Below are 27,789 nucleotides of genomic sequence, written 5' to 3'. Positions count from 1 at the left end.
TTTTTTTTTCTGTAAAAAGTTACATAAATAACCTTTATTTATTTATTTAATTAATTTAGTTATTTATTTTAGGTAGCCTATCAGACTGGCAACTATACGTTAGCCAGAGAAGCATTTTCACCAACGTGGGATTATTTTGTTTCAAATTCTTCTCCACTGCCTGCCAATACAGCTGTTATTTCTGCAAGAAGTAATTTGACTATATCTGAAAACAGGTAAAAACAAAATTACTGGCAAAAACAAAATTAAAATACTAGTTAATTATAGATTTTATTTTGAAGAGTACCAGGCTGTGAATTGTTGTTCAGACTAGTGATGTGAAAAACATCCTGCAAAAAAGGTGTGAAATGTGTTGTAAGGATATAGCATGGAATAATTAGAAGAGGATTTTTCATATTTGTGGAACTGCTAGCATTTACTCAACTTTTGTTTTATTACTTTAGATAATTGGGAAACATTTATAAATCGTCCATTAATACCATGTGATTCATTTTTATATGCAAAATATGCAATATGCACTGGATTCTTGACTTTCAGTTCCAATTAAGGGAGCAATAATGTTTATAAATTCTGAAAATCTTGTCTGGAACACCACACAAAATGGGTAAATGATTGTTAGTTTTGTTTTGGAGTGACTATATAAACCTGACAATAATTTTTAAACATACTAAAGTACTTTAGAATATATATATATATATATATGTAATTTTCATTATGGCAAAGCCAAGCTAGAATTTTTGGGATTGAATTCACTGTAATTCAACCAAGACAATTAAATGAATTTCTTATTAAAAAAAAAAGAAAGAGAGATTTGTATGAAATAATAGATATGAAATATTATAATAAAAAAGTCCTTTTAAATGTTGTTCTACTGCTTATGATTTAAAAATAAATTAACATCTTAAATATCTGAATACAATTCATCCTCTTCACTTGTGTCCATTTCTTTTAAGGCTAATTCTATCTTTAGGAAAGTTTTGGCAACCTTGTGAAGGAGATAAGAAATAGTTTTGCAGCCTCTGAGTTTCAGTTTGACAGGCTGACTTAGTCTTGAAACCATAATGACAATAAACAACCTTATTGCATGTGCTTTTAATGGTTCAGTGAAACATTGTGGTAAAAAAATCTTAGTTTGAAGCAGTAGATATTAGGGGGATTTTTTTAAAATTTGGTCGTAATTATTCCATGTCCACTTCATGGACAGAATAACCAGTAATCAGCTATTCTGAGACATACAATGCAGCTGGAGTTTTGTTTTTTTTCTTGTATTATTTTGTCAAACTTGCATTGGAGCCCACAGTTTTCTCATCATAATGCAACAGCAATTTCTCACTGAATGCAAGCAGACAGTATAGTCGTGTGTGCTTTAAATCATGTTACAGGAGAAGTTAATGTGTGTAAGTGTACTTATCTGGGGCTCAGCCAGACCACCGGTGTGTATCCTATCTGTCCTTCAAGTGTCACCAGTGTGCCTGATACCAGGCATGCAAGCTGACTGAGGGTCTTGACTTTACGTGCCACTTGAGTTTTACAGGCAGCCTATGGACTGCTTTGATTCAGGCAGATAATCACTAGGCATCCTATTTTACGACTATGTGGATGTCTTTAATCTTTCCCTGGCCTGAGAACAATGCAGGAATACAAGTCTGGCCTTTGTGATTTTTTTTTCCTCTTGTTCTTCATTTATCTTCTTTTCTAACCTTTTTTTTAAAAAAAAAAAACACAAGAAAGTACATTTCTATAGGTAAAGTAGGTTCATTTGAATGAACTTACTTTCAAATAAATCAAATGAAGACAGCAAACTTTAAATAGCTGTGCAAAGCAGTTCAGGGATTTTGCTTTTCTGAAAGTTAACTCAAAGCATTATTATTATTGTTATTGTTATTATTATTATTATTACCATTATTAACATATTTCATCCAATTAATACGGAAGATTCTCGAAGCTGTACTATGACACCTGAAATAAGACAGTTTCAGTTTTACTATTTGGTAGCTAAGAAATTAACTGGACTAGCATGACCGTACAGAGAATTTAGACAGTAGAGGGAGCTGGAAGGAAAGGAAAACTCCTGTTTCCAACTGGAAGCCCTGTTGATATCTTGGTAATGTCAAGCATGTGAATTTGTCTGTTTGATAGTCCTTCTTGAGTTTCAGTCTGTTTTATAAAACACAATCAAGAAGTAGAAATTTACTTCTTATACTTCAAAATAATAGGATTGGTTCTGTAAGAAAAAAAAAAAAGAAAGAAAAAGCAGGACAAATGCACGCCTATTCCCAGGGAAGAAAGCACACACATGCACAAAAGGCAGAAGAAAAAAACTATTTTGAAACTTGTAACAAAAGACATCAATGGATGAAAAGGAGTCTGTCATTAATACTTAGTGTACTTCCCAACTGCATGCATTATTGTCAGTACAGAAAAATAACATGTAAAAGAAGACAGAACAAACAAGATGTAGCATCCCAAGTTTTTAAAGAAAATTCAAACTAAATGTCACTGGAATAGATGAAACAATTACATAACAGTTTTCTAAGGATATTAGAAGGTGGACAACAGTTTGAAAAGGAGTCTTATCCCTTTAATGTTTTTTTTTTTTTTTTTTTTTAAGCTAGGAATTTAAAGCAATTTTTTTTTCAGTTTTATGTGTAAATCTCATTTCCAGCAGTACCTGTAGTAATCCTTCCTGTCTATCATGTTACTATTAAAGACTGCAATTTCAGGCATGAGATGTCTTAATCATCATTAACATGCTTTTACTGCTCCTTTGCTTTTTTTCTTTTGTAGGTTACGTCTTGAGACTGTATCTCAGACTTCTCCTATCACCTTGTACCTCTTTCTGAGGAATATATTTGCTATCTGTGACATTAACGTCATGAAAGGAGGACTCTTCTGTGATTCCGTCTGTTCCAATGAGATACTTTACAAGGAACAAGTATGTGTAGCTTAAAATAATGTTGGTTAGTTTGTATCTTGGTGGAAAGATGATCTCTAAGTAGTTACTTCTCATTAATATCCTAATTCAAAGCCCACTGCTTCCAGCTGGGGAAGGTTTTTCCTTAACTTCAGTGGTGTTAGACTGTGTTTCAAGTAAGAGATTTAATCATGATTGTTTTTGTCCCACTAAAAGGCAGCTGGCAGCTTTATTTGTTAACATTTCTGCTATTTAATATGTATGTTTTCATTAATATTGAACTCCTAACAAGGTTTCATGGTTTTAATATGCTAAGTTTCTTTTAGCTTATTTTAGGCTTTCTTATAGTACAATGGCATGTTAAGTTTCTTTTTTCTTTGCCTTCTCTATTATTCCATTACTATTCCACTCTTTCTTTGCTGAAGTACTTGCGTCTTGCAAATGTGAGTATTCAATGACACAGTGACTTTAGTAGATCTGCTCACATATGCAACAACTGTGGCAGACCGCTGAAAGGGAAAAAACAGAATTGTTATACCCCCTTACCCACTCTGAGAGCTTTGCATGTGAAACTTCCACTCCACACAGGTTAAATATTGCTATCAGGCATTACAAACTAAGTGGATAAATTCAGAGGGCAAAATTAAGACAAATGGTTTCCTTTAGAATCATGATTACAGTTGCATTTGTTTATATACTTCTAATGGGTGTCACTGTAAATTCATTTTTAAACCTTTATCTTATGTGCTGCTCACACTGCTTTTTAAATGGTAGTAATGTCTGTCTTCTTTCACTCCCTGAAATGATTTTAAACAATGGTATTTATATTTGAGTCAAAATGTTTTTTTTCTTTTACAGGCTGGTAGATTAGCAGAATGTGAAAGGATGACTGTGGCAATTGATCTTGGTAATTGGTTGAATGATGCAAGTTATACACTGCAGTCTGTTGTACAATGTTATGGTCTCCTTGCTCCAATTATTTATCACAAGATTTCTGCAGTGCCAGTAGTTCAGGTGAGAGCATTTTAAGTGAGAGCTTTCACCCAGTTCCTGTGATTATAGTGATACTAATTAAACTTGTAATTGAGTATACATTTATTTGGGAAAGCCAAACATATAGGCTTCAAGTTCTAAGGAGTTGCTGAAAGAAAAGCCTTTATTGGTTTTATGAATTTCCAGTACATATGTTCAGTGTAAGTTGCACAGATTCTGTTCTCAGATATGCTAAGGTAAATGCAGAATGTTGGTTGTTGCTGCAGGACGATTCATTGGTATTTTAAAATTATAATGGAATCTCTGACGTAACTTCTATTGTATGCCACTTGCAAATAACAATTCTGAGGAAAGAAAAGCAGCATTTGCCCATGTGTATTTTTTCCCCCTACATTTTTTCCCCTGTTTTGATAATGCAGTCTATGGTTTTCAGGCAACTGTACCTTTCCAGAAGCAAGCAAGCACCTTTTCTTTGAGAACAGAGTACCTGAATGCTTTCCTGTTATTTCTGAAGCAGCAGATTTTTTTTTTTTTTTGATTCAGCAAATATACAGGAGAAACATGCAACTTTTGTACTGTTTTTTCAAGCATACCAGAAACATTTTTCTTTTAAAATTCTGACCAGCTCAATATAGTTTTAAGCAGTGTTTTACTAGGAGTATGTCATCTCACTGAATTAAACATTCTTTGATTTCATTTTAGTTAAATCAGCAGAGATATTATGTATCTATAATTTAATATCTAAGTGTTTTTTTTGTGAACTTGTCATTTATTCCAAAGGGTTGTGGATGAAATCTTGAAGCCATTACATTGAATGGAGATGTTACTACTGTTTTTTGTAGAGCTAACATTTCATCATAGCTGTTGGATTTTAAAGTTTACCATCAAATGCAATACATGGAACAGGGGTACAAAGTTGTGTGTTGCAGGTTCCAAACTTTGCTTTAATCCTTGTATTTACAGATCCTCATTAAGTGCTTGGCTGTCCTTCAAGAAATTCCAAGTGCTATTTTGCAAAGGAGACAGGCTGGACGTTATGAGAGTATTCAGCATATGATAGCTTGTACTTCATTTTATACAGCAAAGGTATGTGGAATATTATTGTGCTTACAGCTTTCTTTAAGACATTGCTTTTGACAGAAGAAAAAAACAAAAAACATTTAATAAGCTGGCCTTCAGAGTGATATCTTGTTTTGGTATTAATCAATGTGTGTGCTACTGGCTGTGAGGGCAGTGTCAGGGCATAGCGAGGGCTGTGGGGCCAGGATGTGAGGGCAATGCCCACGGCCGCCAGGGCAGTGCCTCGCCGGCAAGGGATGGTCCCAGCGTTCCCAGCTGAGGAACAGGGCAGACCAGAGGTGGCAGTCAGGTTCAAGCAGGGGTCCAGATCATTGGGCAGGTTTGTGGTGATGAGCTGCGTCAAGCTGGGAAGTCAATCTGCAAGTCAGGATCAGGTCTGGTGAGGGTAGCCAGGGTCAGACACAGCCCAGAATGTGGGTCCATCATGATGGGAGCACTCCTAGGACAAACTGAGGAGTCAGTTAATGTGTCAGGTGTCCAGACCAGTGGATCCATGGCCAAGAACAGTCATGGCTTTGAGTGTGCCGGAGATCAGCACTCCTACAACATAGCTCAGGCAGGGACTCTAGGCTCAGGTCTGAGCTGAAAGAGAGCTCCTGGGCCCATGGAGAGAGGGCCCAGTTAAGGGTTGTCAGGGCGGTTGAGGGTTGTCAGGGCCAATAATATCCGTTAGTGCCTCTAACTTTGTAGAGACTCTGGCCCTCAGGCTAGAGCCTCTGGCTCTTACAGTTCAGCTCCTGGTAGTTGCCAACCTCAGAGCTGTCTGCTCAATTCCACAATATTGGAAGTGATGTTTGTGGCACTAGGAAATTAAACCTTTTGCTGTACTTGAATCACTACTCTTGCATCATCAGTAAAGAAGCTGTTACTCATTAAATATTTCTTATAGTTCACTCACCTGTGAACTTAGTACTAAAAGGTTGTTCATCTCAAGACATGTCAGCATTCAGCTTACCAAATGAGGGAGGACACAATTGCAAAAGTAAGCCTGGATTTACTAAGGGAGAGAAATAATAATTCCAAGGAAATGGTGTGTTTGATGTCACATGAGGATTTTCGGGGAGTTATCCATGAGACATTCACAACAGGTGGCTGAAACCTGAGGAATCGCTTGAAGAAACACATTTTTAAAAAGACATTTCTGAATAATCTTGTATCTCAGTTTCCAAAGTAACTTTCACGTGGTAACATTCTTTATCAACATCTATTTGGAGTTAACTGATGAACTCATTATTTTCTGTTCAAGTGTGGACATGGCATGTCCAATCTCAGTGATTCTCTTTTGCATTTTTAATCCTGAATGTGTCAAAAAATGTCAAATAGATGAACCTCAAGTGACTCAAGTAATTTCATTATGAGCAAGGCAGTGCTGGTTCCAGGATCAAAAAAGTCTGACCCAAAAGGCATCCAATATTTCTCTGTGTTTCCTGATACTTTCCAGGAACTTCAAAGCCTTATTGTATCTTGTCTCAGTGTACGTATAGTCTTGCCTAGACTTTAGTTAATATATTTTAAAAAATATATTATTTAAATGTCCTTAATATCCTGATTTATTAAAGACAATTCCATTACTGGTAAGTGTTATACTCCGTTTAGATACTTTTGCTAAATTTGTTTTAGTAAGATCTTTTTGCAATAAGTACAATACTTACATTCTTAAGTAGCTCTTTAAGATGTTTTCTTGTGGCTATTTCTATATATCATTTATCAGTCCCGAAAAGTTCTGTTTTTTTTTTTGATTCCTCCAGGATGAGAACTTGCTCTGTCTTAACTTTAGTGTAGTGCTTGTTGGATTATCCAGTTAAATGACTGTTTGTATTGCAGATTTTTTTCTTTAGAGGTAGCGTTGCAACAGAATAGTATACAGAATAGCAAACAGAATGAGTGAATTGCAAAAGCTTCTAATTAATCCATGTTATAAAGTTCTCTGTTGAGTTAATTGGGCTGTTTACTGTACTATCAAAGTAAACTGTATACTTATTTTCTGTTCCATAGGCAAACATCTCAATGTGAAAAACTACATTGCATATACACTTCAGTCTTCAGAGCTCTATCTAAAGAAGATAAAACCAGCTAAAATACATGAGACACTGTTAAATCATAATTTTCATATTTTTCAAAATTTCACTATTCTATTTTATTAGAGAAATTTCACTAATATGGTTGAGATTTTCAAATGTGCACTTGATACCAGAGAGGTAAATGAGGATTGTCTACTTAGCCCTTATACTCATTGATGGCAGTACTGCCTGAGAACAGGAAGAATGTCAAGTACTGCAACAGATACTTCTGTTTAAGTATTTCTATTCTCTGAGGAACAGAGTCTATGGCTAAGCAGAAGCATAACACATAGACAGTATATCTGCAATTCCAAGTATTTTAAAGGTCTATAGTCGTATTGCTTTATTAAGGGAAACTTAAGTATTGAGTAATTAACTTCTATTTATAATATTAATGCATTTTGACAACTGTAAGTAGATAATAATTAAACATTACATGTTATGCAAAACAAAAAGTATAATAGATGATTCTTTAATAGGTTCTACGTTCATGGAAAGAATATGAACTAGCAGTAATTATTACTAACTATGGGAAAAATTTGTTGGATCCCTCGCAAACAGCCTCACTCCGTCGCTCAGGAGCTACAGAAACTGAAGAAACACACACTAACAAAGAAGTAATTGTTCTTACATTCACTTTATAATTTTTCTAAATATGCTATTTTATTATTTTAAAGCCCATATTTATTAACTTCTGTTTTAGAAGTGATTGTATGGAATAAGAGTTTCCTAATAGAGTAGGAATTCCCAAGAATACAGCTGAGAAGCTTCTGTTTGATTACAACCATCTTTGTTGGGACCAGTTACAGACTGCAGTGGGTACAGGGCCTCCTCTAGTTGAACTGGAGAGGGGTTAGCAATACTATAGTTCTGAGCCATTAGGATCCTGCAGATATCATTACCAGCATCCCTAATTGATCTGCACATACAGTTTGCAGGAATGTCTTACTGGACAGAAATAAGGAAATAATTAAAAAACCAAACAAACTCAGTTAAATAATTGTATAAGAAAGGAAATTCAAAAATATCCTAGTGTAGAAACTTGGCCTCTCATTTTGTGTAGCAGCTACTTGAAACAGAGTCATAGTAGGAGAGTGACTCGGGAACTTCGTAGACTGAAAAAAAATCTCAGTGGAGGAAGAACTTTCAACCTCAAAGACCTCAATTCTTAAATTACAAACAGATGCAGTAGGTTGTGGAGGATTTCCGACAACTTAGAATTAGAGTAAAGTGTTGATTCTGCATACTTTTCTGTCTGTTTTTCTTTAAATAATTTTGGAAGAGATTTTACTAGAGAGGAGATTTGAAAAAGATATAAGAAAATAGGAATAATGAGACAGGAAGAAAACAAACATTGTGAGCATGAAACAGATAAATTGAGAGGAGCAGCAAGTCAATCAACCAGCTTACAGGGAAGGATTTCTGGAAAAAAAACAAACACCTGTAAGACACTGGTAGAATCCAGAACAAATGATTTTCTCCATTGCTTCTTGCTGAGTTTGTGATGGCTGCTCTCAAGCTCATACCAAAAAAAAAAAAAAAAAAGAGAAAGTAATCTAAGATCATAGGAACAATATAATACCTTGAGGTAAATAGCGCTGACTGAAAATTACATTTTCATTAAAATGAAAGAAAGAACTTGGCGTCCAGAGGAAGATTTTCATATCTTTAGGAAGTAACTAATCTACAAAAGAGTATATATATATATATATATTTTTTTTTTCTGGAAAGCAACATATTTGGTCAAAAAATTTGTTCAAATATGCTGTTCTAGTAGCCTGTGGGACTTCCCTACTTTTTTTTTTTTTTTTTGTGGCAATGCGAACTCACTGGCTTCCTTGGGGACCAATCAAAAATGTATCATGGCCAAGTTTTTGAAGCTATATTAACATTTTTATGGACATCAATTTTAGCTCATTTACAAAGAGGACAATATTGGTTAAATTACCAAACATGGAATAAGAATTTTAGGATCTAATCCAAACTTCACTGTTGATGTGCTCTTTTTAGTTAAGTAAAAGCTAAGTTTTTATAACTAAGTACCTGATATTTCAGAACATTTCTGCAAAGACATCCCATTTAGCTGCAATGGAAAAAGCAACAGAAAATCTAAATGCTCTTGAATCAAATCTCCTGAGACTGACAAAACCAGGTGGGTGTACTATTAAACATTTTTACCATATTCCATACAGTTTACTATGGTTCATCTGTAAATATTGTTTGCCTAAGAGCTTTTATTTCATATATCTTTGATGATAAATCAAACAAAATCATAATTTCTGTGAGCTTATTTACACCTTGTAGTGGTGTTTATAATGACTTTTATTAATCTTTTTCATCATTTCCACACAAACATTCATTTCTTCTTAGAAAGGAGTGGTCATTGTCCTGTTGTGCTATTAAATATATTCTACTGATCCGTGTAAATTTTGTTCCATGTTTTTGAGGCTTGCTTTATTTTCGTAAATCAGAAAATGCAAGGGCAAAGACCATTGCCTATTTATTGCATGTTTTACCCCCCTACCATTGCTAGTAGTAATGGCCATTGTAGGAATTTGTAGTATATGAAAGGATTCCTGGATATGGTTAAGAGAAATTGTTCTCTTTGTGAAGCAGTTGCACGTGGAGTAGCATTTTACTACCTTGTAACTCAGCAATGACTATATCAACTTTAAAATATCTCAGAGTCTGGATTAAGCACAAGAATTTACATGCTAGTTGTTCTGCCAAATTTAGATGAAGTAGTAAGTAGGACTGAAGAAGAAAATTTCATAAAAATTTAGAACACAGAGCCACCACAGATTTTTTTCCATTGTATTTACCTGGTATTTTCTACTCCTTGGAACTTGTATAGAATCATAGAATAATGTAGGTTGGAAGGCATCTCTGGAAGTAATTTATTCCAGAGATCAGGTTGCACTGGTACTTTTCCAGTCAAGTTTTAAATCTCTCTGATGAAAGAGATTTCAAAATATTTATAGGCTACCTGTTCCAATATTTGACCACCTTTATGGTTAAAAGTTTTTGTTTATTTTTTTAAATATCTGTTTGGAATTTCGTGTTTTCCTACTTGCAGCTATCACCTCTTGTGCTGTCGGTGTTCACCTCTGAGGACAGTCTGAGGTGTACCTTCTGTACTTCTCCTGTTACACAGGTGTAAACTCCCCTTAGCCTTCTCTTCCTAAGACTGAATACATCAGGTTCTCTCAGCCTCTCCTTGCATTGTCATGCAGTCTAGATCTTTATTATCTTGGTGGCCCTTCACTGGACTATGGAGTTCAAAAACAAACATACCAGGTGTGGTCTCACAAGTGCTGAATAGAGGGTAACAGTCACGGCCTTTGACCTGCTGGCTCTGTGCAGCTCATCTTTGCTGCAACAGCACACTGCTGATTCATGTTCTAGTTGTCTTCTACTGCCTCTGTATACACATATGTATATATTTTAGAAGAGAAAGTATTTCTGTGACAAATAGGATAAAAAGCATGATGCAAAAATTCTGTTATCTGTGCACTGACCCTTCAGTTTCTGCTGCTGACATCGATGCCTGCATTTCTGCAGGACAAGTTACAGGATGAATGAGTTCTGTAAGTTAATTGGAAATTACATCGATTATTTAATAAAATGATGTTCCATTCTTTCTTAATAGAAAGTTAAAGTTGATCAGTTAAAGAAGAACATGTTTTCATTAATTGACAAATACTTGACTGCTGAAGTCTGCTCTGTTGCTCCAATAGGATAATTGTATACTAGTCAATACAGGAGTCTTCTGCTGTTGCCATGCATAACAAATAACAAAGCTTACATCCATACGTACAAATATGTATAAATGATTTAGGACAATTTGCACACTTGTAGGGCATGCTGTTGAAAAAACATATCGGCAAAAGCCTTTTTCATAGGAAATTCTTAAAAGTGAATCAATACTTACTATTCCATTAATGATTATCTAAGAGAAAAATGAAAAAGAGCTGAATCTGTGTCTTCTGTAGGAAACTGAGGAAAAGTTCACACATTGCAATATTAAATTTTGAAATTTCAAATGTTTTCCCATTTTAAATGTTTTGGGAAGTACTGTTCTTTGTTAAAATCCTCACTTGAAGTAATATCTTGTTGAACTTGTCAAATAGGAGAGAACACCAACAGGGGATGTGACTTGACCTAAAAATAATAATAAATAATCTGCTTGTCCTGCTGTCTGTCCTATTTAATACGATGCTGTTTGCATGACTGTTGCCAGTGGAGGTTGCAGCTGTTGATCCACAATCACAACTGGTTGTTATAGAGTCCATTTTTAACCTCACATTTTTCAGGGACCAGCTGCATTCATCTTTTTCAACCGTGGAACTCACCTCAGCATAAAGTTTGTAGGTTATATATCTTTATCAAGGCAAAATATCAAGTAGCACACCTAACATTGTTCTGGTGCTCATCAGTTGGTAACACAGTTGTATTTAACTCTCGGAAGCTTGAATCCAAGTTATTGTTCACCTATATATTTTATATACTATTTAAACATATAAAACATTACGTATAGGAATATTTATGTGTTATAATATGCAATTAAATTTATTTACATAAATATTTAGGTGAAGAAAAAATATATTCTTTTATCTACTTATGATGTCTGTATACCAAGTATGTGCATAAGCACTAGTCATTAAAAGCATCATGTGTTCAGTTCATGCTGTATATCTTTAAATATCTTTTTTGGACATTTCCTTACTGCACAAATCATCTCCTCCACAGATGATTTGTATGGAGATGTTATACCTCTGATGGACTCCAGACATTTTGCTCATTAGTCTAGTTTCTGGAAGTTCATCAGTCATATCTGTAAGCTCTTCATTACACAGTGGCACAGTTACTCATGTTACAAGAGAGCAAGCTTTTAAATTTCTCTCTGGATGACAGTGAGAGATTTAAAAGCAACTGTACTAAAGAAGGAATTTTCTAGTCTTCGGTTGTGGTTCCATGTAGAGTTTCTATTTTACACTGTCACTACTTGTCATAATGGATTTGATTTGTTTATTGATGTAGTTCATGGATCAGAACTTACAGGACAGGAAGATCCTTTGTTCCTCTACCCTATAATTTCATGTTGGACATCGAACACTGCTTATCGTGAAGGTAGGATGGTTGGCATCTATTTTAGTTGTAAAGGCTTTTTTACTTTAGATTTTCCAATAAAGCAATCTCCTTATAGCTTGGAATAAGCTCTTAAAAACTTTTTCTTCACTTTGTTCTTATGTATACAAAATCAACTAAAACATAGCTTAAAAAAATCTTTAATATAGTCAAATTTAGACGTATATGAGTACTTAAAACATGTTTAGATTATATATTTAATATATAAAATATTAATAGTTAAGATAATTTTGATAACATTTATTTTCTCATGAGCTTGAAAATGAGGTCATTTTTACAGTTGTGCCAAGCCTTCAAAATTTTCATTTCTGTGGAATGTGCTTTTTAAATTGAGAGACACCATTTCCACATTAAATTTTGTTGCTGAAGGAGGAATTCACAAAAGACTGAATACCCTTGTGTTTTTGAAGTAGGATTTAAGTTTCTGGTATGTGGCCTTTGCCAATGCTTTTTTTTTCTTTAAATTTTTTTTTTAGTACAGGTATTCAAAGTAACAGTGGAGCCCAGCCTGTAAAATTAATATAGCTTTCAGATAGGATAAATGCTCATTTATTTCTTGATAAAAATTTTTCAAGACAGCTCAACAGTCAAAGCAGTTTGAAAACAACTAAAAAGCTGCCTAAATCTACAATGCAGCTCCACTGCTGCAGTGAGAACTGTGAGATGCTTGTACACTAATGTGGCTGTCACTGAGAAGAACAGCCTAAGTGAATAGGATGCAGTTACTTTGTTTATCTTTATTGTTCTGGTTTTTTTTTCTTTTTTTTTTTTTCCCCTGCATTTTCAGGCAAGTGTACAATTAGTCATGTTGAATATTATTATATAATAACACAAAAATAGTTCCTAAACTGTTTTCTTTGTCTGTATAATGTTTGTCACCCTAGGAGTGTATGTAAATACAGTGAAACTGTGATTCTGGATGCCCGGTCACAAAAATTAGTATTTAGCAACTGCTGTTGTATATCATGACCTATATGATTTTAGTATCAGTATGTCTTTTCTTTATCATAGGACCATAGAATCACACAATGGTTTGGATCGGAAGGGACCTTAAAGATCATCTAATTCCAACCCCCTGTATAGGCAGGGCCACTTTCCACTAGACCAGGTTGCTCAAAGCCCCATCCAACCTGGCCTTGAACAGTTCCAGGGATGGGGCATCCACAACTTCTCTGGGCAAACTTACCCTCATATTAAACAATTTCTTCCTTATATCTAATCTAAATCTACCTTCTTTTATTTTATCAGCATGCAACATAACATGAATGTGTGCTTTGAGAGATACACAGTTGTAATTAAAGCTGAATTCAGAAACCTGTTACAGAATAAATAGAAAAAAAAATATTTATTGCTTTTTTGCAGTGATGAAATTCAAAAACAAATCACGTTTTCTTGAGTTCTTTATTCAAGTTTTGCACAAAATCCTGAATGAAGAGAAGGTTCAAAATGTCCTGGAATGGTCAGGAAATGTGCAAGCTTACTTGAAAAGGTAGGTTGCTGTTATAGTTGTACTGTAAAATTAATACTTGGGTTCATCGGTGTCACAATTACAGCAGAAACTGTAAATTGTACATGGTTGTAGTCCCATCTGTAGCCATTCCCATGGCTCGTAGTCTGCAGAAGTTCCTTGAACACAGAAAGTTTATACAGCTCAGAAACTGTTGTGCTGAGACTGTGTTGTACATGGAGACTTCTCCCTTGAAGCTAGAAGTCACTGTGTCTGTTCAAAGATCCTGTCTACCATCAGCAATTTCCAGACTTTTCCTTTTCACAGACATCACTTTATAATACGGCCATTCACTGTATTATTATGAGGCAGTGGGACAGGAAAGAAAAACTGCCAAATTTACAACTCCTAGTGAAATACAAATTGCATGTGTTCTACCTCTTCCCAAAGAAAACCCTTGAACTATGAAGGGAGTTTAACATGATCATGATAAGTTTATCATTATTACTTCTTTGTCAGGAGGAATGACCACCTTCTCTCTATCAATGGAACTTCAAGACCAGAAACAAGTTCTCCCACTCTGCCTGAAGGCACCAGGAAGTACTCCAGAGGAGTTGGGGAGTTCCAGAACGTGAGTTTTACTTCTAAGGAGTCATGTTTGTCTTTACTTGGCAGTATTGCCATAAGCACAAAAATATTTTTAAAAAAACTATCTCATAAAACAGAAGACATACTTAATTGCTAAAATCCAGGGTACAAACTCTCACTCAGCAAACCTCTGCACTCCTAAAACCAAGAAGAAAAGTTCACATTGGATTTATGTGAAAGACCAACTGTTGTGAGGTATTTGAGATAAGTCAGAGTAATGAATTCCAAAATCAATGAGAGCTTTCATATGCTGCCTTTAGAAAAACAAATATGTATGCCTTGGGTACCATCACCTTAAGAAAAGGAGATCAGTTTAGGCCTTTTTATGCAATATGTTGTACTTAGACTTTTTCATGAGTAATTGTTTCCTCTGCAGACATTCTAATTGCACAATAAAGGCTATTTGTTTAGAATTCTTCTAAAATATATTTGTGCTTTTATTCCCACGTAAGAATAATCTTAATGGATTTGTATTGTTTTTGAGGAAGAGTTTTCTCCCTCATAATTCTTAAGTAATGCTGTATTACTTCTAGCATTTGAAATAGATGTGGGAAAGACTTTTCTTTCTGGTTTTGCATTGCAGATTTTTACTATTTATAACAATAATAAAGAAAGTAATTGTTTTTGAGATAGAAACCAATAGTATATGAAACAATAGTTGGCTTCGTAGTGTCAGCCATTTGACATATCCCTTCGAGAAAAACTGTAAAGTTTTCTGGAATATTAAATACTTCTTTTCCTGCTATATTTTGACAAACAGTTCCAGAATTTATTTTCTGTTCTGTTCCATTCCTGCATAATCCAAACTGCCGTATACCTCAAGTAACTGATAATGTAGGTATAAATAAATATTTGAAGTGTATTTAAGATTGTCACGAAAGATTGTTTTTAAAGAGTGTGGAGACCTCAGCTTTAAAGAAACCAGAGGCATCAGCTTTGAAGAAACAAACACAAGAAACGTTGAGCCCTATTAGAAAAAGACAGACTCTTAGACAGTATTTTGTGAAACATCCAGACATAATGAAATCTCCAGAAGCACAAAGGTAAATGAATGCAAGTCGTCAGATTGCTTTACAGAACCAAAGCATTTTGTCTGAAATCTAGTTTACAGTTAAGTGTATATTTTAACTTTTTTTCCTGTGAAACGGATGAATTTGTGCAAAGTTCGGTTTCCTGCTTAAGCTTGGTATAAAATTGGCTTCCAGTCTATGGAACAAAATCTATCTCATCACTATTTCAGAGAATAACTGTAGGAGATCATAAGGTCTTTGTATTAATAATCAAAGACTGTATTTCAGTTGTGTTAGCTTGAGTATGTTAATTTATTACGGAAGAAAAGCTGTGTTAATCTGCGTATTATAATGCTTTTCAAACTATCTTGGGGAGCTTAGTTGTTAGAAATCTAATAAAGAATATTTATTTGTTCCTGTATCAATTTTTATCATCCTTCTGCTAGTCTTTTTGGCTTATCTGTTCTGTAACTTTCAGAAAACCATTCCTTGATAGCAAGAAATGAAACCCCTTCTTTTGGCTGATAATTATATGCATTTAGCTAACTTAGCAATAACGGTACATTCTGAACTCAAGGAATTAATAGTATTCATTAACTGGTGCTTTGGTCACTTACCCTTCCAGCAGTTAGGAACTAGAAAACTAGAAAATGTATGAATATAAGCAATCACAAAACAGATTCTAGAAGTATTTTAAACAAAGATCTCTGAAAAAGTCTTCTGTACATGATCTTCTAAATATGTACCTGAACTGTCCATTTTTTGTCCTCCACAGAAAAAGAAAAGTTCCTTAACATGATTTTCATGTCTTTCAATGCAAGGCAGGGTCTAACCTAGATGTCTAACCTATCCTGGGTTTTTTGCTCTTTCAGCTGCTCATTTGCATCATACATAATATTATTGCTGTATAAAATAATCAGTATTGTATACAGTATGCAGTTCTGTCTACATTTTAAAGGCTGAAAACAAGAAGAAAAAACAAGGCTGAAAACAAGAAGAAAAAACAAGGCTGAAAACAAGAAGAAAAAACAAGGCTGAAAACAAGAAGAAAAATATTTTGGAATGATAAAGGGATTGGTTTACCAAAATGAGATGTGATTCGATTACAATATTGTTATGTATATTCGAAAAGAGAAAATAGAAGTAATACAGACGTGTTTGATCTGGCAGAGAAACAAACAAAATCTATGACTGGAAGTTAAAGCCAGGAATCCACATTTGAAATAGAATGTTTTCTTCAGATTGAGGATCTGAAGCTACCAAAACATAGAAATAAAAAGAATGATCCAAATTTACAGTAAAATAGTAGATCCTCCATTTCCTGAACAGATTGTGTGAAACTGTTGTGGTTAGCCCCAGAAGGCAGCTCAGCACCACACAGCCACTTGCTCACTCTCCCCAGGTGGGATGAGGAAGAGAATCAGCAAGGTAAAAGTGTGAGAACTCACAAGTTGAGATGAGAACAGCTTAGTGGGTAAAGCACAAGCTGTGCAGAAGCAAAGCAAACCAAGGAACCCATTCGCTGCTTCCCATCGGCAGGCAGGTGCTCAGCCACTTCCAGGAAAGCAGGGCTCGTCACGCAGAGCGCTTCCTTGGGAAGACAAACGCCATCACTCCCAGCGTCGCCCCTTCCTCCTTCTTTACCCCAGCTTTATTGCTGAGCATGACGCCACACGGTGTGGGACATCCCTCTGGTCAGCCTGGGCCAGCTGTCCTGGCTGTGTCCCCTCCCAGCTCCTGGTGCACCCCCAGCCCCTCGCTGGCAGGGCAGCGCGAGGAGCAGGAACGGCCTTGGCTCTGTGCGAGCACTGCTCTGCAACAACCGAAACCATCCGTGTGTTATCACCACTGTTTTCATCACAAATCCAAAACACAGTGCTCTGTGAGTATCTATGAAGAAAATTAACTCAATCCTGGCCAAAACCATGACAGAAACACACACTGCATTTTGAATAATAGTCTGTGTGAATGATTCGGGTACAAGTAACTTCAAACATAGGGCTAAACTTCTTGTAAGTACTAAAAAAAATGTCTTATTGAAGTTTGTAAAGTATAAGAAAGGATTTAGTGTGTGCTAATTGCACTTAAGATGGAAAACAATCGGGATACTTGTGTATCTTTATCATGATTTGATTTTCTAGAGCTCTGAGAAAACACAGTTTAATTTTTTGTTCTGCGTATATTTTGTTTTAGGAAACACAAGGAAGAATTGCGAAAAGTAGCTCATCGCACCTTAGTGGTACTGCTGAAACCAATTGTGAGTAATTACCTAAACCGAAAGAAGTTTCATCAAATATGTCTTGAAGAGATGCCCTGGAGGTCTCAGATGAATATTTATCTGGCAATTGCACACTACCACTTATTTAAAAAGAAACTGGAAGAGCAATATAACATTGGAATTTGTGGTTCACAGCATCAAGACAGGTATATCTTACTGTATTATAAATCATAGAATCATTAAGGTTGGCAAAGACCTCCATGATCATCTGGTCCAACCATCCCCCTACCACCAATATTACCCACTAAACCACGTCCCTAAGTATCCAGCCTTTTCTTAAACACCCCCAAGGATGGTGACTCCACCACCTCCCTGGGTGATCTGTTCCAATGCCTAACTACTGTTTCTGAGAAGAAATTTCTCCTAAAATGATTGCTGTTAAAGTAGATCACTATATCATTGCCATTAATGCAAAGATTTGAATTACAGTATCATCAGTCAGTTTGTCGTATGACCAATTCAGTTTCCACATGCAAATGAGTATACAGTGTACTACTACTGTCTTCAGTCATAGGACAGGTGACATGCACATTTTTGGTTGCTTGCTTGACTGGTCAGATTTTATATCTTTTGAAAGTTTTGAAATATAATGGAAGTTTTTTTTAAAAAAAATGAAAACTCACTTTTGAGAAAGTGAATTTTATATGCTTATATCAAAATTCTCTCCTTTTTTTTTTTCTTCCCTCTTTCTTCCCTTTTCTTCCATTCTGCAGTTACAATATTCTGGATCCTGAAATATTCTCCTTAAATAATTCTGGGACTGTAGTGGTGAGAGAATCTGTAGAGAATAACAGAAGAACACCAACTCCTTATCTCCTTAAAAAGTCACCTTCAGGACTGACCAAAAAACAAACTTGTAAGAACTTTTAATGGGTATACAAATTGAATCAGTTTCAACGTACCTTTTTCTTTCTCTTAATTTTTGTCCTGACTTCCGTCATTATTTGTGCACGTTACCATTGGAAAATCACTCATGCCCATTTAAAGAGGAGATTGGGTTTCTAGATTTCAAAAGTGTTTCCTGTATTTTCTCTTTTTGACATACCTATTATAGCATGTCATAGTCAATAATGAGACATTTATAATAACTCTGACCATTATTTACTGTGTTGATAAATATTTTTATCAAGTGATTACTCTTCATCCTAAGTTTATAAATTCTAATAATTTAGTGATATTGGCTTTTAGTTTGCAGAAGCCATACTTGCTACACCTATTAATTTGGTAATATTCCATATTATTCTAAATGCAATTAGAATTTTTGTCAATTTCTGTGGTTGTTAACTGCTCTGTAATTTTATTTAGATTTCCTAACTGTCCAATAATTTCCTGGGTCATTCTGTAAGTCGTTCTCAAAATTATAGATGGAATTTTATTATTATCTATGAAATTTAAAGTAAAATAGTTTAGGTGTCTTTCCCTACTGCATGCTCCACAGTGTTTTCCCGAGGCAGAAGCTACCTCAAGGTTCTTTTTTACCTTGAACCTTTTTTCTTCAAATTTCTCTTTCATGTTTTACCGTTCTATCTGTTATCCCAGCACCATCCTTTGAGGTTTTGACAGGATCTGAAAGGCGGCCCCTGTTTGCAGCTAATCATGAAATATAGGACTTTGATTACTTCAGACAGTGATAATATACAAGTCAACATAAATTAGCCTGCCTAACCACTGTAAGTTCAAGATAAAATCAAAAGTTTGGTCTTTTCAAAAGCACTTCAAGGAACACATTCTTGTCGGAGCTGTAGAGAGCAAAATTCTCCTATTGTTCCTTTGTTAGGAATCAACCAGACTCTGCCTTTTCCAAGGAGTTATGACAAAACTAGCCGGTGAACTCACAGGTTCTCTTTGCAACAGCCTACTTGTAGTCATACTCTTTTGTCTTTCTTTATGTTTACAAGCCTTGGGAACTGCATGTTAATAACTAATATTAATCCTGCTTATTACATCCTAGCTGTTTCAGCAATTTTGAATGAAAGAATTTCACTGAAGTATGCAGTTTGCCTTGGACATCAAATATTGTTTATTGTGAAATTAGTTTCTACCATGAAACCTGTAGTTCAGATATTACTGTATCCCACCACCATGAACCTTCATGTTTCCCCTTTGAGGACAGATGCTGTTGAATAAAATAATGAAGTAATTCTAAGCATACCACAGAATTTGTCACAAAACTCTTTCTCCTAACTTTTCCTTTAAAGAGGCCTTGGCTTCAGAAAGGTTCTTGGGAGCTTGCCTCATGGTGACTTCTTCATAAAACTTGATAACTTCTGGGATGGTTGTGTTTTGGCTGTGAGGTTGGAAACTATTTGGTACATATTATTATTTTGCTTAAACTTTTTTTCTATTCCTGCTTCTTCCTCATATTAAGTAAAAGCATCTTACATTTTAAATATCATAACCTTCTAAATATGATAACCTTAACTTTGGCATTTCCTAACATTTAAGTATTTAGCTGGCACAGGAAAATCCTAGCTGACTGATAATATTTTCTATTTTATGTTTTGGAGAACTTTAACTCATTTTTAACCAGTGAATGTTTTGTCTTCAGATACAGATAGATCTTCTGAGCACACCAGTAAATTGAGTGGAACATATACTCCTCAAACTCAAATGACAAACGATATGGAAATATCCATCTTACGGTCCCCCAGAGAATGCAGCCAGTTTCCTTCAAATACCATTTTATTGGACCATTTTACAAAAATCTTTCTTCATTTAAGAAGAGCAGTGGTAATGTACATTTTCTTATTAAACACTGTATTTACTACTAAACACTGTATTGCAAAACTTTCTACATAAAAAAGCCTAAGAAAAAAAAAAAACATCTTTTTTTCAGGGAAAACCCAATGATTTCTTATCTTCTGCAAAACGTTCAAGCACCATGTATCAAATGTCAGACATATTACCTATCATAATGCATATCTCAATCAAATATATAATAATTTAACTGTGTTTTATTTTTAATTTAGTCTTTATAACTTTCCCTCCCATTTTTTGTTAAGTATTTCTCAAAACACTTGCAGATGTACTTTTCCGTTTATAGGTTTTGGTGGATGCCTTGGTAGTGTAGACAGAAAGACCAGGAACAGAAAGGAAAAAGCAGTCTGACTACTCTTCCCATAAAACCACCTAAAACCAAGTAAAAATTTATTTTTAGGTGGTGTGAATGGATTTGTTTTCTTATTCTCACGCCAGAAGCAAAAATTTAAATCAATTATAAATTAGTGCTTCTATGAAAATTTCCAATAAAGTTTTTACAATGCCTTATATAAATTGAAATATTAAGTAATCTGTTATTAAAGATGATTTGTTGATTGTAATTTTGAAAGTTTACTTCTACCTTCTCAATAAAAGAATAAAGCTTTTCATTTCTGTATTTTCAAAGTATAACTCTATTCTGAATGATATACATAGGTTCTTGCTCACCGTGGTGGCCACTGGACATTGTTTCAAAATGCTTGCCGAGAACTTTGGAACTATACTCAAGAATCCCAGTCAATTGCTAAACATTCCCATTCCCATATGGATGCATTTCCCATTACGAAGGAGTTTCTTAGGAACACCATCTGGTTGCCATTTTATTTGGCATCAGACATGATCATTGATATGATAACTGAACTACAAGCAAACGATTCTCTTAAGGTAAAAATACTGAGATGATATATTCTTTATTATCATGTCCCCTGTAGAGATAATTTTCTTTCTCTTCTGTTTTATTCTGATTTCTCCAGGTTATTTTCTGTAGCAAGTTTTTAGACAAGCACATTATTTTCTATATAATTTGATTTCTTCTAAAAACAATTTTGTCAGTAACAGGTAGAATAATGTTTCTTCACTGTAGATTGTGGATCCTGAAGGAGACTTCTGCATTCCCAGTTGTTTAGGAGGTATTACTGATGAGAACGGTGGTTCAAATCTCCATCCACAGTCTCCCCTGGATGATGTGAATGTAGTCGACTTGAAATGGATATGTAATCTGGTTCTTAAAACAATAGAGTTGTTGTATCAAATGAAGAAATGGGAAGCACTTGTACACATAGCTGTACAATTTAACATATTTACACAGTAAGTTACAACAACTTTAACAAATACTAAAAAGCAGCATTATACAGTTAAATATACTGTTATTTTGATTGATTAATAAAGTAATTAATTGATACTTTGCTTTTTTTCAGTGAGAGATATACAGAACAGGTGATTCCGCTGCTGGTGTATGCTCAGAGGCAGCTCCTGGAAAGAAAACAGCAATTCAGTAGCCCAGACAGCCATGAATCTCATTTCATAAAATATCTATCTGATAATGCAAATAAGGTGAACTTCAAATTTCTTTTTTGGATACTGACTCTTAATGTGAACTAAATGTAGAGAAGTATGTTCACTGATTAGATTAATATGGTTTTCCATAATGTTCATAAATTGTGAGAATAATTTAATGAAAATATTTGAAGTGCATGAGAGGGCTTATATAACATGATTCCAGCAACAGCAGAGGTCTGGACTTGATGACCCAGAGAACATTTCGTCCATACATTGTGTACTCATTCCATATTATAAGCCTAAATCTAATTTTATGGTAGTTCTTGATGCTGCTCTTTTAACCTGAAAACATTTATTTGTTGCATAATCTGTGTGATTAATTAAAATTAAATACAAAGAGATTGCTTTGTTTCTGCATTGGAACACTGTTTTTAAAGACCAAAATTAATCAAACTGAGTTAATCCAAACACTAGCAACACCAGTGAAAAACTTCAAGAACTTGATTATCACCAAAGAAAAACAGCTGCTCACTGGAATTTAATGCTTTATATCTTTAGTTAGCTGATATTCCCACTGGATTTTTTTTTCATGGAATTAGCTATTAAAAACTAGGATTTTTTTAGCCTAATGTGTATTTCTAAAATGTTTTTCTAGTCAGTCGTATGGTTGATATTTTTGATATGTTTCTATTAGCTAACATATACACAGAACTTGAAGGAGGAGGGGAAAATGGGTTTTAGAACTCCAAGAAGGCATCATTCTGAACTTGTTTGGGGTTCAGGAACCACTGCCTTGCCTAGAGACAACATATTGCTACATAATGCTTGCAAGGCTGTGTCATGTCTCTCGGTGAGCTGTTTTCTACTGACTTCTTTCCGGCCTCACCATTCAGAACATAGTCCTTTGTATAAAAAAGGGCACCACATACCACCAACAAACCACAATGTTCTTGTGGAAGTTATTGAAAAACACTTGAAAGACAATGTAGTCAGTGGTCAGCCAACATGGATTCATGAGGGGAAAGACCTATTTAATTAGCTAATTTCCTTTTATGACAAGGTTGCCAATGTAGTTGACCAAAGGAAGCTAGTTGATATAATCTTACTGGGTCTCAGCAAAACTTTTGATACTGTTTCTCATGGTATCCTTCTAGACAAAAGTACATAATATGGTGGGTGAACAACTGGCTGATGGGTTGGGCTCAAAGGGTTACAGTAAAAGGGGTTACATCAGGCTGGCAGACAGTCACTAGTGCGATTCCCCAGGGCTCCATCTGAGTGCCAGTTCTCTTCAATGTTTTCATAAATGACTAGGATGTAGGACTTGAAGGTATACTAAGTAAGTTTGCAGATGATACTAAATTGAGGGGAGCTGTTGATGCTGTCGAGGGTGGAGCGGCCTTGCAGAAAGATCTTGACAAATTAGAGGGCTGGACAATCACCAACAATGTGAAGTTTAACAAGAGCAAGTGCTGGGTTCTGCATCTGGGAAGGGACAACCCTGGCTATATGTACAGACTGGGGGACAAAAGGCTGGAGAGCAACCCTGCAGAAAGGGATCTGGAGGTTTGGTTTGATGGCAAGTTGAATGTAAGTCACCAGTGTGTCCTGGAAGCCAAAAGAGCTAGGTGTACCCTGGGGTGCATCAAGCATTGCTTGCCAGTTGAGGGAAGTGCTTGTCCTGTTCTGCTCTGTGCCGGTGCAGCCTTGACTCGAATAATGTGTGTGTTTTTAGGCACCACAATATAGGAAGGAAGTAAAACTATTAGAGAGCATCTGAAGGAGTGCTATGAAGATGGTAGCCCTTCGGATCCAGAGGACAAGACATATGAGGAGCTGCTGAGATCACTCGGTTGGTCAGCCTAGGGAGGAGAAGACTGAGGGAAGACCTCATGGTGGCCTACAGCCTTCTCAGGATGGAGAGTGGAGGGGCAGGTGCTGATCTCTTCTCTCTGGTGACCAGCAATAGGACCTGAAGGAATGGCATGAAGCTGTGACAGGGGATGTTGAGGTTGGACATTAGGAAAAGGTTCTTCACTGAAAGGGTGGATGGGTACTGGAACAGGCTCCCCAGGGAAGCCACTGGGTCATGGCACTAAGCCTGCTGGAATTCAAGAAGTCTTTGGACAATGCTCTTAGACATATGGTCTGATTTTTGGGTGGTCCTGTGTGGAGCCAGGTGTTGGACTTGATGATCCTTGTAGGTCCCTTCCAACCTGGGATATTCTCTGATTCTACACCACTATCATCTGAGTAATGTGGAAGACCAATATAGTTTTGAAAGACATCTTAACTTACAGAATGAAGACTAATGTCAACTAATAGCAAATAAAGATTGTTCAGAAAAGACAGCATCAAGTTAGAAATTAGGAAGGTGTGACTGTGTTTCACAATGCAATGCCATTCAGAGAGACTTGAACTTTCTGTGAATTGTGTCTTTGCTCATGAAGTGAAGTGTCTACATCAGCACAACTAGATGATAAGTACTGTCTGGAAGTTTTCCTTTCTGACAGGGTTAGACTGCTTCTGTTATTTCCTTAAAACTATTTTGGATATCCTTATTCTGCATGACATTGTGCTTTACAGGCAGTGTGCTCTTTAGGCATACTTGCACACTTACATGTACAGCTTCTTTGCAAGCATTTGTCCAGACAAAGAAAGGAGTATTTGCTGAACGTCAGTGAGCTGCTCATGATTACAGGAAACACCATAATAGATACAAGTTTAATTCATTAATATAAATTACTTACATTTTCCAACTTTGATCGCAAATTGAGATATATAATTTTACATCTGAACATTTATATGATATATCCAATATTTAGGTGTTGTGAATATTTCACATTTATTGACCTGGTATCAATACTAGTAACGGGACATCAGTGTCTTTGTAAATTTGTCCTCTTTTATTTTGTCATGTGACTGTGTGTTTAGATACTTAACTATAAACATGAAATATTTTACTTATTTTCTGAATATTGTTCAATGATCATGAAACAAAACTTGCTTTTTAGATGAGTTGCAGAGACTACATAGGGTGGAATCTACAGCTGCCTGTTGCCCATGCTGCTAGTGTACTGGTCTTTCCTGGATGCATTGCCTACCCTGAGATGAAAAATGATTATACAGGTCAGAGCTCATTTCAGTATCGTGAGTTCTCTTTTTTCCCCAAACCTTTTTATTTTTTCCTACAGGATTTTGTGGTTTTAGTTTTCCGTCTTCTTGTAGGTCTTCCACCGTTCCTGTAATTGGTTTATTTTAATATAAGATCAGTTTTGTTTTCAAATTATTATTCTTGATATTTTGGATAGATAAAAATGTTGTGAAGATCTCTCCAAATATATTCAAACTGTATCTGAAAGCAGAGAAGAGCAGTTGTCATCCAGACCTACAGTATGTTGAGTGAGCTTGGTGATCTTGGCCCAGTTATCTGTGTGTATTGTTGGATACCCACCAACACACACAGAAGTTAATGTGAACCTGCACTATTAATGATAGAATCAATACAAAACTGAAAGGAAGTATAAGGTGACAGAACACTTTTTTTTACCCATAGATGTTATTCTTTCCAATTGGGATTAAAGCGTTTTAGTCATTAATGGAAGCATAGTTCCTCCTGTCACAGATGTCAAGGCATTGTGCGCGAGACTTTGTGTGGAATTTAGCTGAGGAAAGTCATTAAATGGTAAATAATTCTGTATGTAAGAGTAGATAATATTATGCATTCCAGTGGAGAGAGCATGATGGCTTGGTATGTAGAAACTACAGGAATTGTAGTAAATAGGACCAGCAGTTGTAGTAAAAGGTTTGTTCCCAGACTTAAGACACCAGAATCAAAGTAGTAAGCTGAGCTGATGCATAGTCAGGGCAGATGGAATTCAGAGAAAATAGGTGTCATATAACAACCAAAATGTAACACTGAAAAAGATAAAACTGCTCAGAAGTGTAGTTCCTGATTGTTAATGATTTTTCCTTAATTCATGTTTTTCTTTAATTCCTGTTTGAACAGGGAAACAAAAGTGACAATTCCATTAATATATTTTAGTTTTTAGGTTATGGAATTGTTCAAATACATGTTTTACATTTTTTTAAATTAAAAATATGTTTATATAATGCAAATTTGTTCTCTATAATTGTTAATTTCTTTCAGGCGGCAGTCAAGCTAAACGTCTAGTTTATGTACCTCTTGATGTGAATGATACGCTGAAATGTTTTAGGGAAACTCTAAAAAAATCTAAATTTCACAGCAGAGCACTGAGACACAGCAGAAAACTACTTTCGTTATTTCTTGCACACACACAAGGTGAGTACTTCATTGAAGTGTTTCTCACTCAACAATGAATCATAGAATCATAGAATGGTTTGTGTTGGAAGGGACCTTAAAGATCATCTAGTTCCAACCCCCCTGCCATGGGCAGGGACACCTCCAAATGAATCATGTTGCTCAAAATGAAGCATGTATGAAGCGTATATACAGCTAAAATCGTAAATAGTAAAAGACTTTTTTTTATTAAATCAGGTTTTAGTTGTTACTGAGAATTAGAAAAAAAACAGAATATAAAATTATGCATGAAACTCTTTAAGTGCAAACTCTAAGCCTGATTTCTGATGATTTCTGTCTCTCAGTTGGATGATATTTTTTTTTCATGTAACTGTGTCACTTTTCTTTCTTCAGCCAAACCTTCATTAGTGGACTGACTGGCAGCTCTTACCAACTTATTTTCTCTAACTGGTTACAGATTTTTATTTGGTTGTGCTCACCAATAAATTTGATTAGGAGACATACAAACAGAATAAGAACGTAGGAAACTACATTAAAATAGCACACACAAGAATCATATATTCATTTGAATAATAAGGTGTGGAAATAATTGTGGTGCTGAATAGTAGAATACTTTTCTGACCTGGTCATATAAATTGTTTTTCTGATCTAGAAAATGTTGGAAGAGCAATCAGTCAAATCTCTCCAAATAGAAGGCTGGAATTTAATGTGGGAGCTGAACTGATATTTCTACCAATACCACACGACCTTTCTCAAGAAAAATTTAATTTCTCCAGTATGGTTGAGAGTAAACCAATACCACAGTCACAGCTTTCAGTAATCATCTCTTCCTATGAACAAACAATTGGTAATTGTTTTTTATAAATTTCTGTTTACAGTTAATGTGTAACGTCACTCTACCTATCTGTGCTCACTGTTTGTTCCAGTGTTATTTCCCTCTGTCAATTATAACTGTCTGAAAAGTGGTCTCCAGAAATGCACAACCTTCTCTCTTAATTCTGAAAATCTGCACTAGATCCTAAACAAGATACTAGTTGGTTCATCACATCTACAGTTCTCTCTTCTTATGAACAAGCATTACTTCAGTTGTGTTATGCTGATTAATTCCAAATTAAAAATCTGTAATGCTTAAGGGAATCATTTTAATTCCATGACATTTTTATTTTTTTTTTCCTAGGAAATAGGCCTTTCATGTTCTGTGCATTTGAGTATGAGAACCCAGTTACTTGGTGTCCATCTTACCTTTCTAGTATGGCTTTACTCATATATTTAAAGCTCAGCCTGAGAATGTTTTCTCAGTCTGAGAAAACAATAATACAAACATTTAGGTAAACAGATTCGTAAATATATAATGCTCTTGTCTTTAGAGTTAGTAGGAATAAGCAATAGTACATCTGAAGGCAAAACATGCAAGCCTAATAAATCTTTCTATGATATTCATGCACTGAATAACATGCCAATGCATGTCTACTTCTCATGCAAAATTTGTTCAAGATTCAGTAACTAACTTAATGATGTGACAATATTTTCTCTCATTGATTAAATAATAAATAACAGGAATCCTTGAAAAAAACAACCAGAGAGACCTCAAGGTTCAGGCTCTACATGAACTTGGAAATCTTCACTTTTATGCTGGAAACAAAAGGTACACTGTTACTGGAATTTAAAAGAG

The 27,789-nt window shown here is 35.3% G+C and overlaps 1 protein-coding gene across 7 annotated transcripts in view; it reads left to right on the top strand.

Moving 5' to 3' along the window:
* CFAP54 (cilia and flagella associated protein 54) overlaps window positions 1-27,789 on the top strand; it is a 107,168-nt gene that overhangs the window by 35,249 nt on the left and 44,130 nt on the right. For all 7 annotated transcript variants that reach the window (XM_083845206.1, XM_083845207.1, XM_083845208.1 and 4 more), the window contains 20 exons: window positions 73-215; window positions 2,788-2,935; window positions 3,773-3,928; window positions 4,871-4,993; window positions 7,527-7,664; window positions 9,103-9,199; window positions 12,088-12,177; window positions 13,558-13,684; window positions 14,162-14,273; window positions 15,185-15,333; window positions 17,494-17,724; window positions 18,292-18,434; window positions 20,127-20,308; window positions 20,993-21,220; window positions 21,420-21,643; window positions 21,754-21,889; window positions 24,850-24,964; window positions 25,986-26,138; window positions 26,770-26,964; window positions 27,675-27,762. In XM_083845206.1, coding sequence (XP_083701332.1) covers window positions 73-215; window positions 2,788-2,935; window positions 3,773-3,928; window positions 4,871-4,993; window positions 7,527-7,664; window positions 9,103-9,199; window positions 12,088-12,177; window positions 13,558-13,684; window positions 14,162-14,273; window positions 15,185-15,333; window positions 17,494-17,724; window positions 18,292-18,434; window positions 20,127-20,308; window positions 20,993-21,220; window positions 21,420-21,643; window positions 21,754-21,889; window positions 24,850-24,964; window positions 25,986-26,138; window positions 26,770-26,964; window positions 27,675-27,762 — 2,978 coding nt within the window. The remainder of the gene's footprint in view (window positions 1-72; window positions 216-2,787; window positions 2,936-3,772; window positions 3,929-4,870; window positions 4,994-7,526; window positions 7,665-9,102; window positions 9,200-12,087; window positions 12,178-13,557; window positions 13,685-14,161; window positions 14,274-15,184; window positions 15,334-17,493; window positions 17,725-18,291; window positions 18,435-20,126; window positions 20,309-20,992; window positions 21,221-21,419; window positions 21,644-21,753; window positions 21,890-24,849; window positions 24,965-25,985; window positions 26,139-26,769; window positions 26,965-27,674; window positions 27,763-27,789) is intronic.

Source organism: Anser anser (assembly GCF_964211835.1).
Source record: "Anser anser genome assembly, chromosome: 1".
Classification (NCBI taxonomy): Eukaryota; Metazoa; Chordata; class Aves; order Anseriformes; family Anatidae; genus Anser; species Anser anser.
This window is presented reverse-complemented; position numbering and strand designations above follow the sequence as displayed.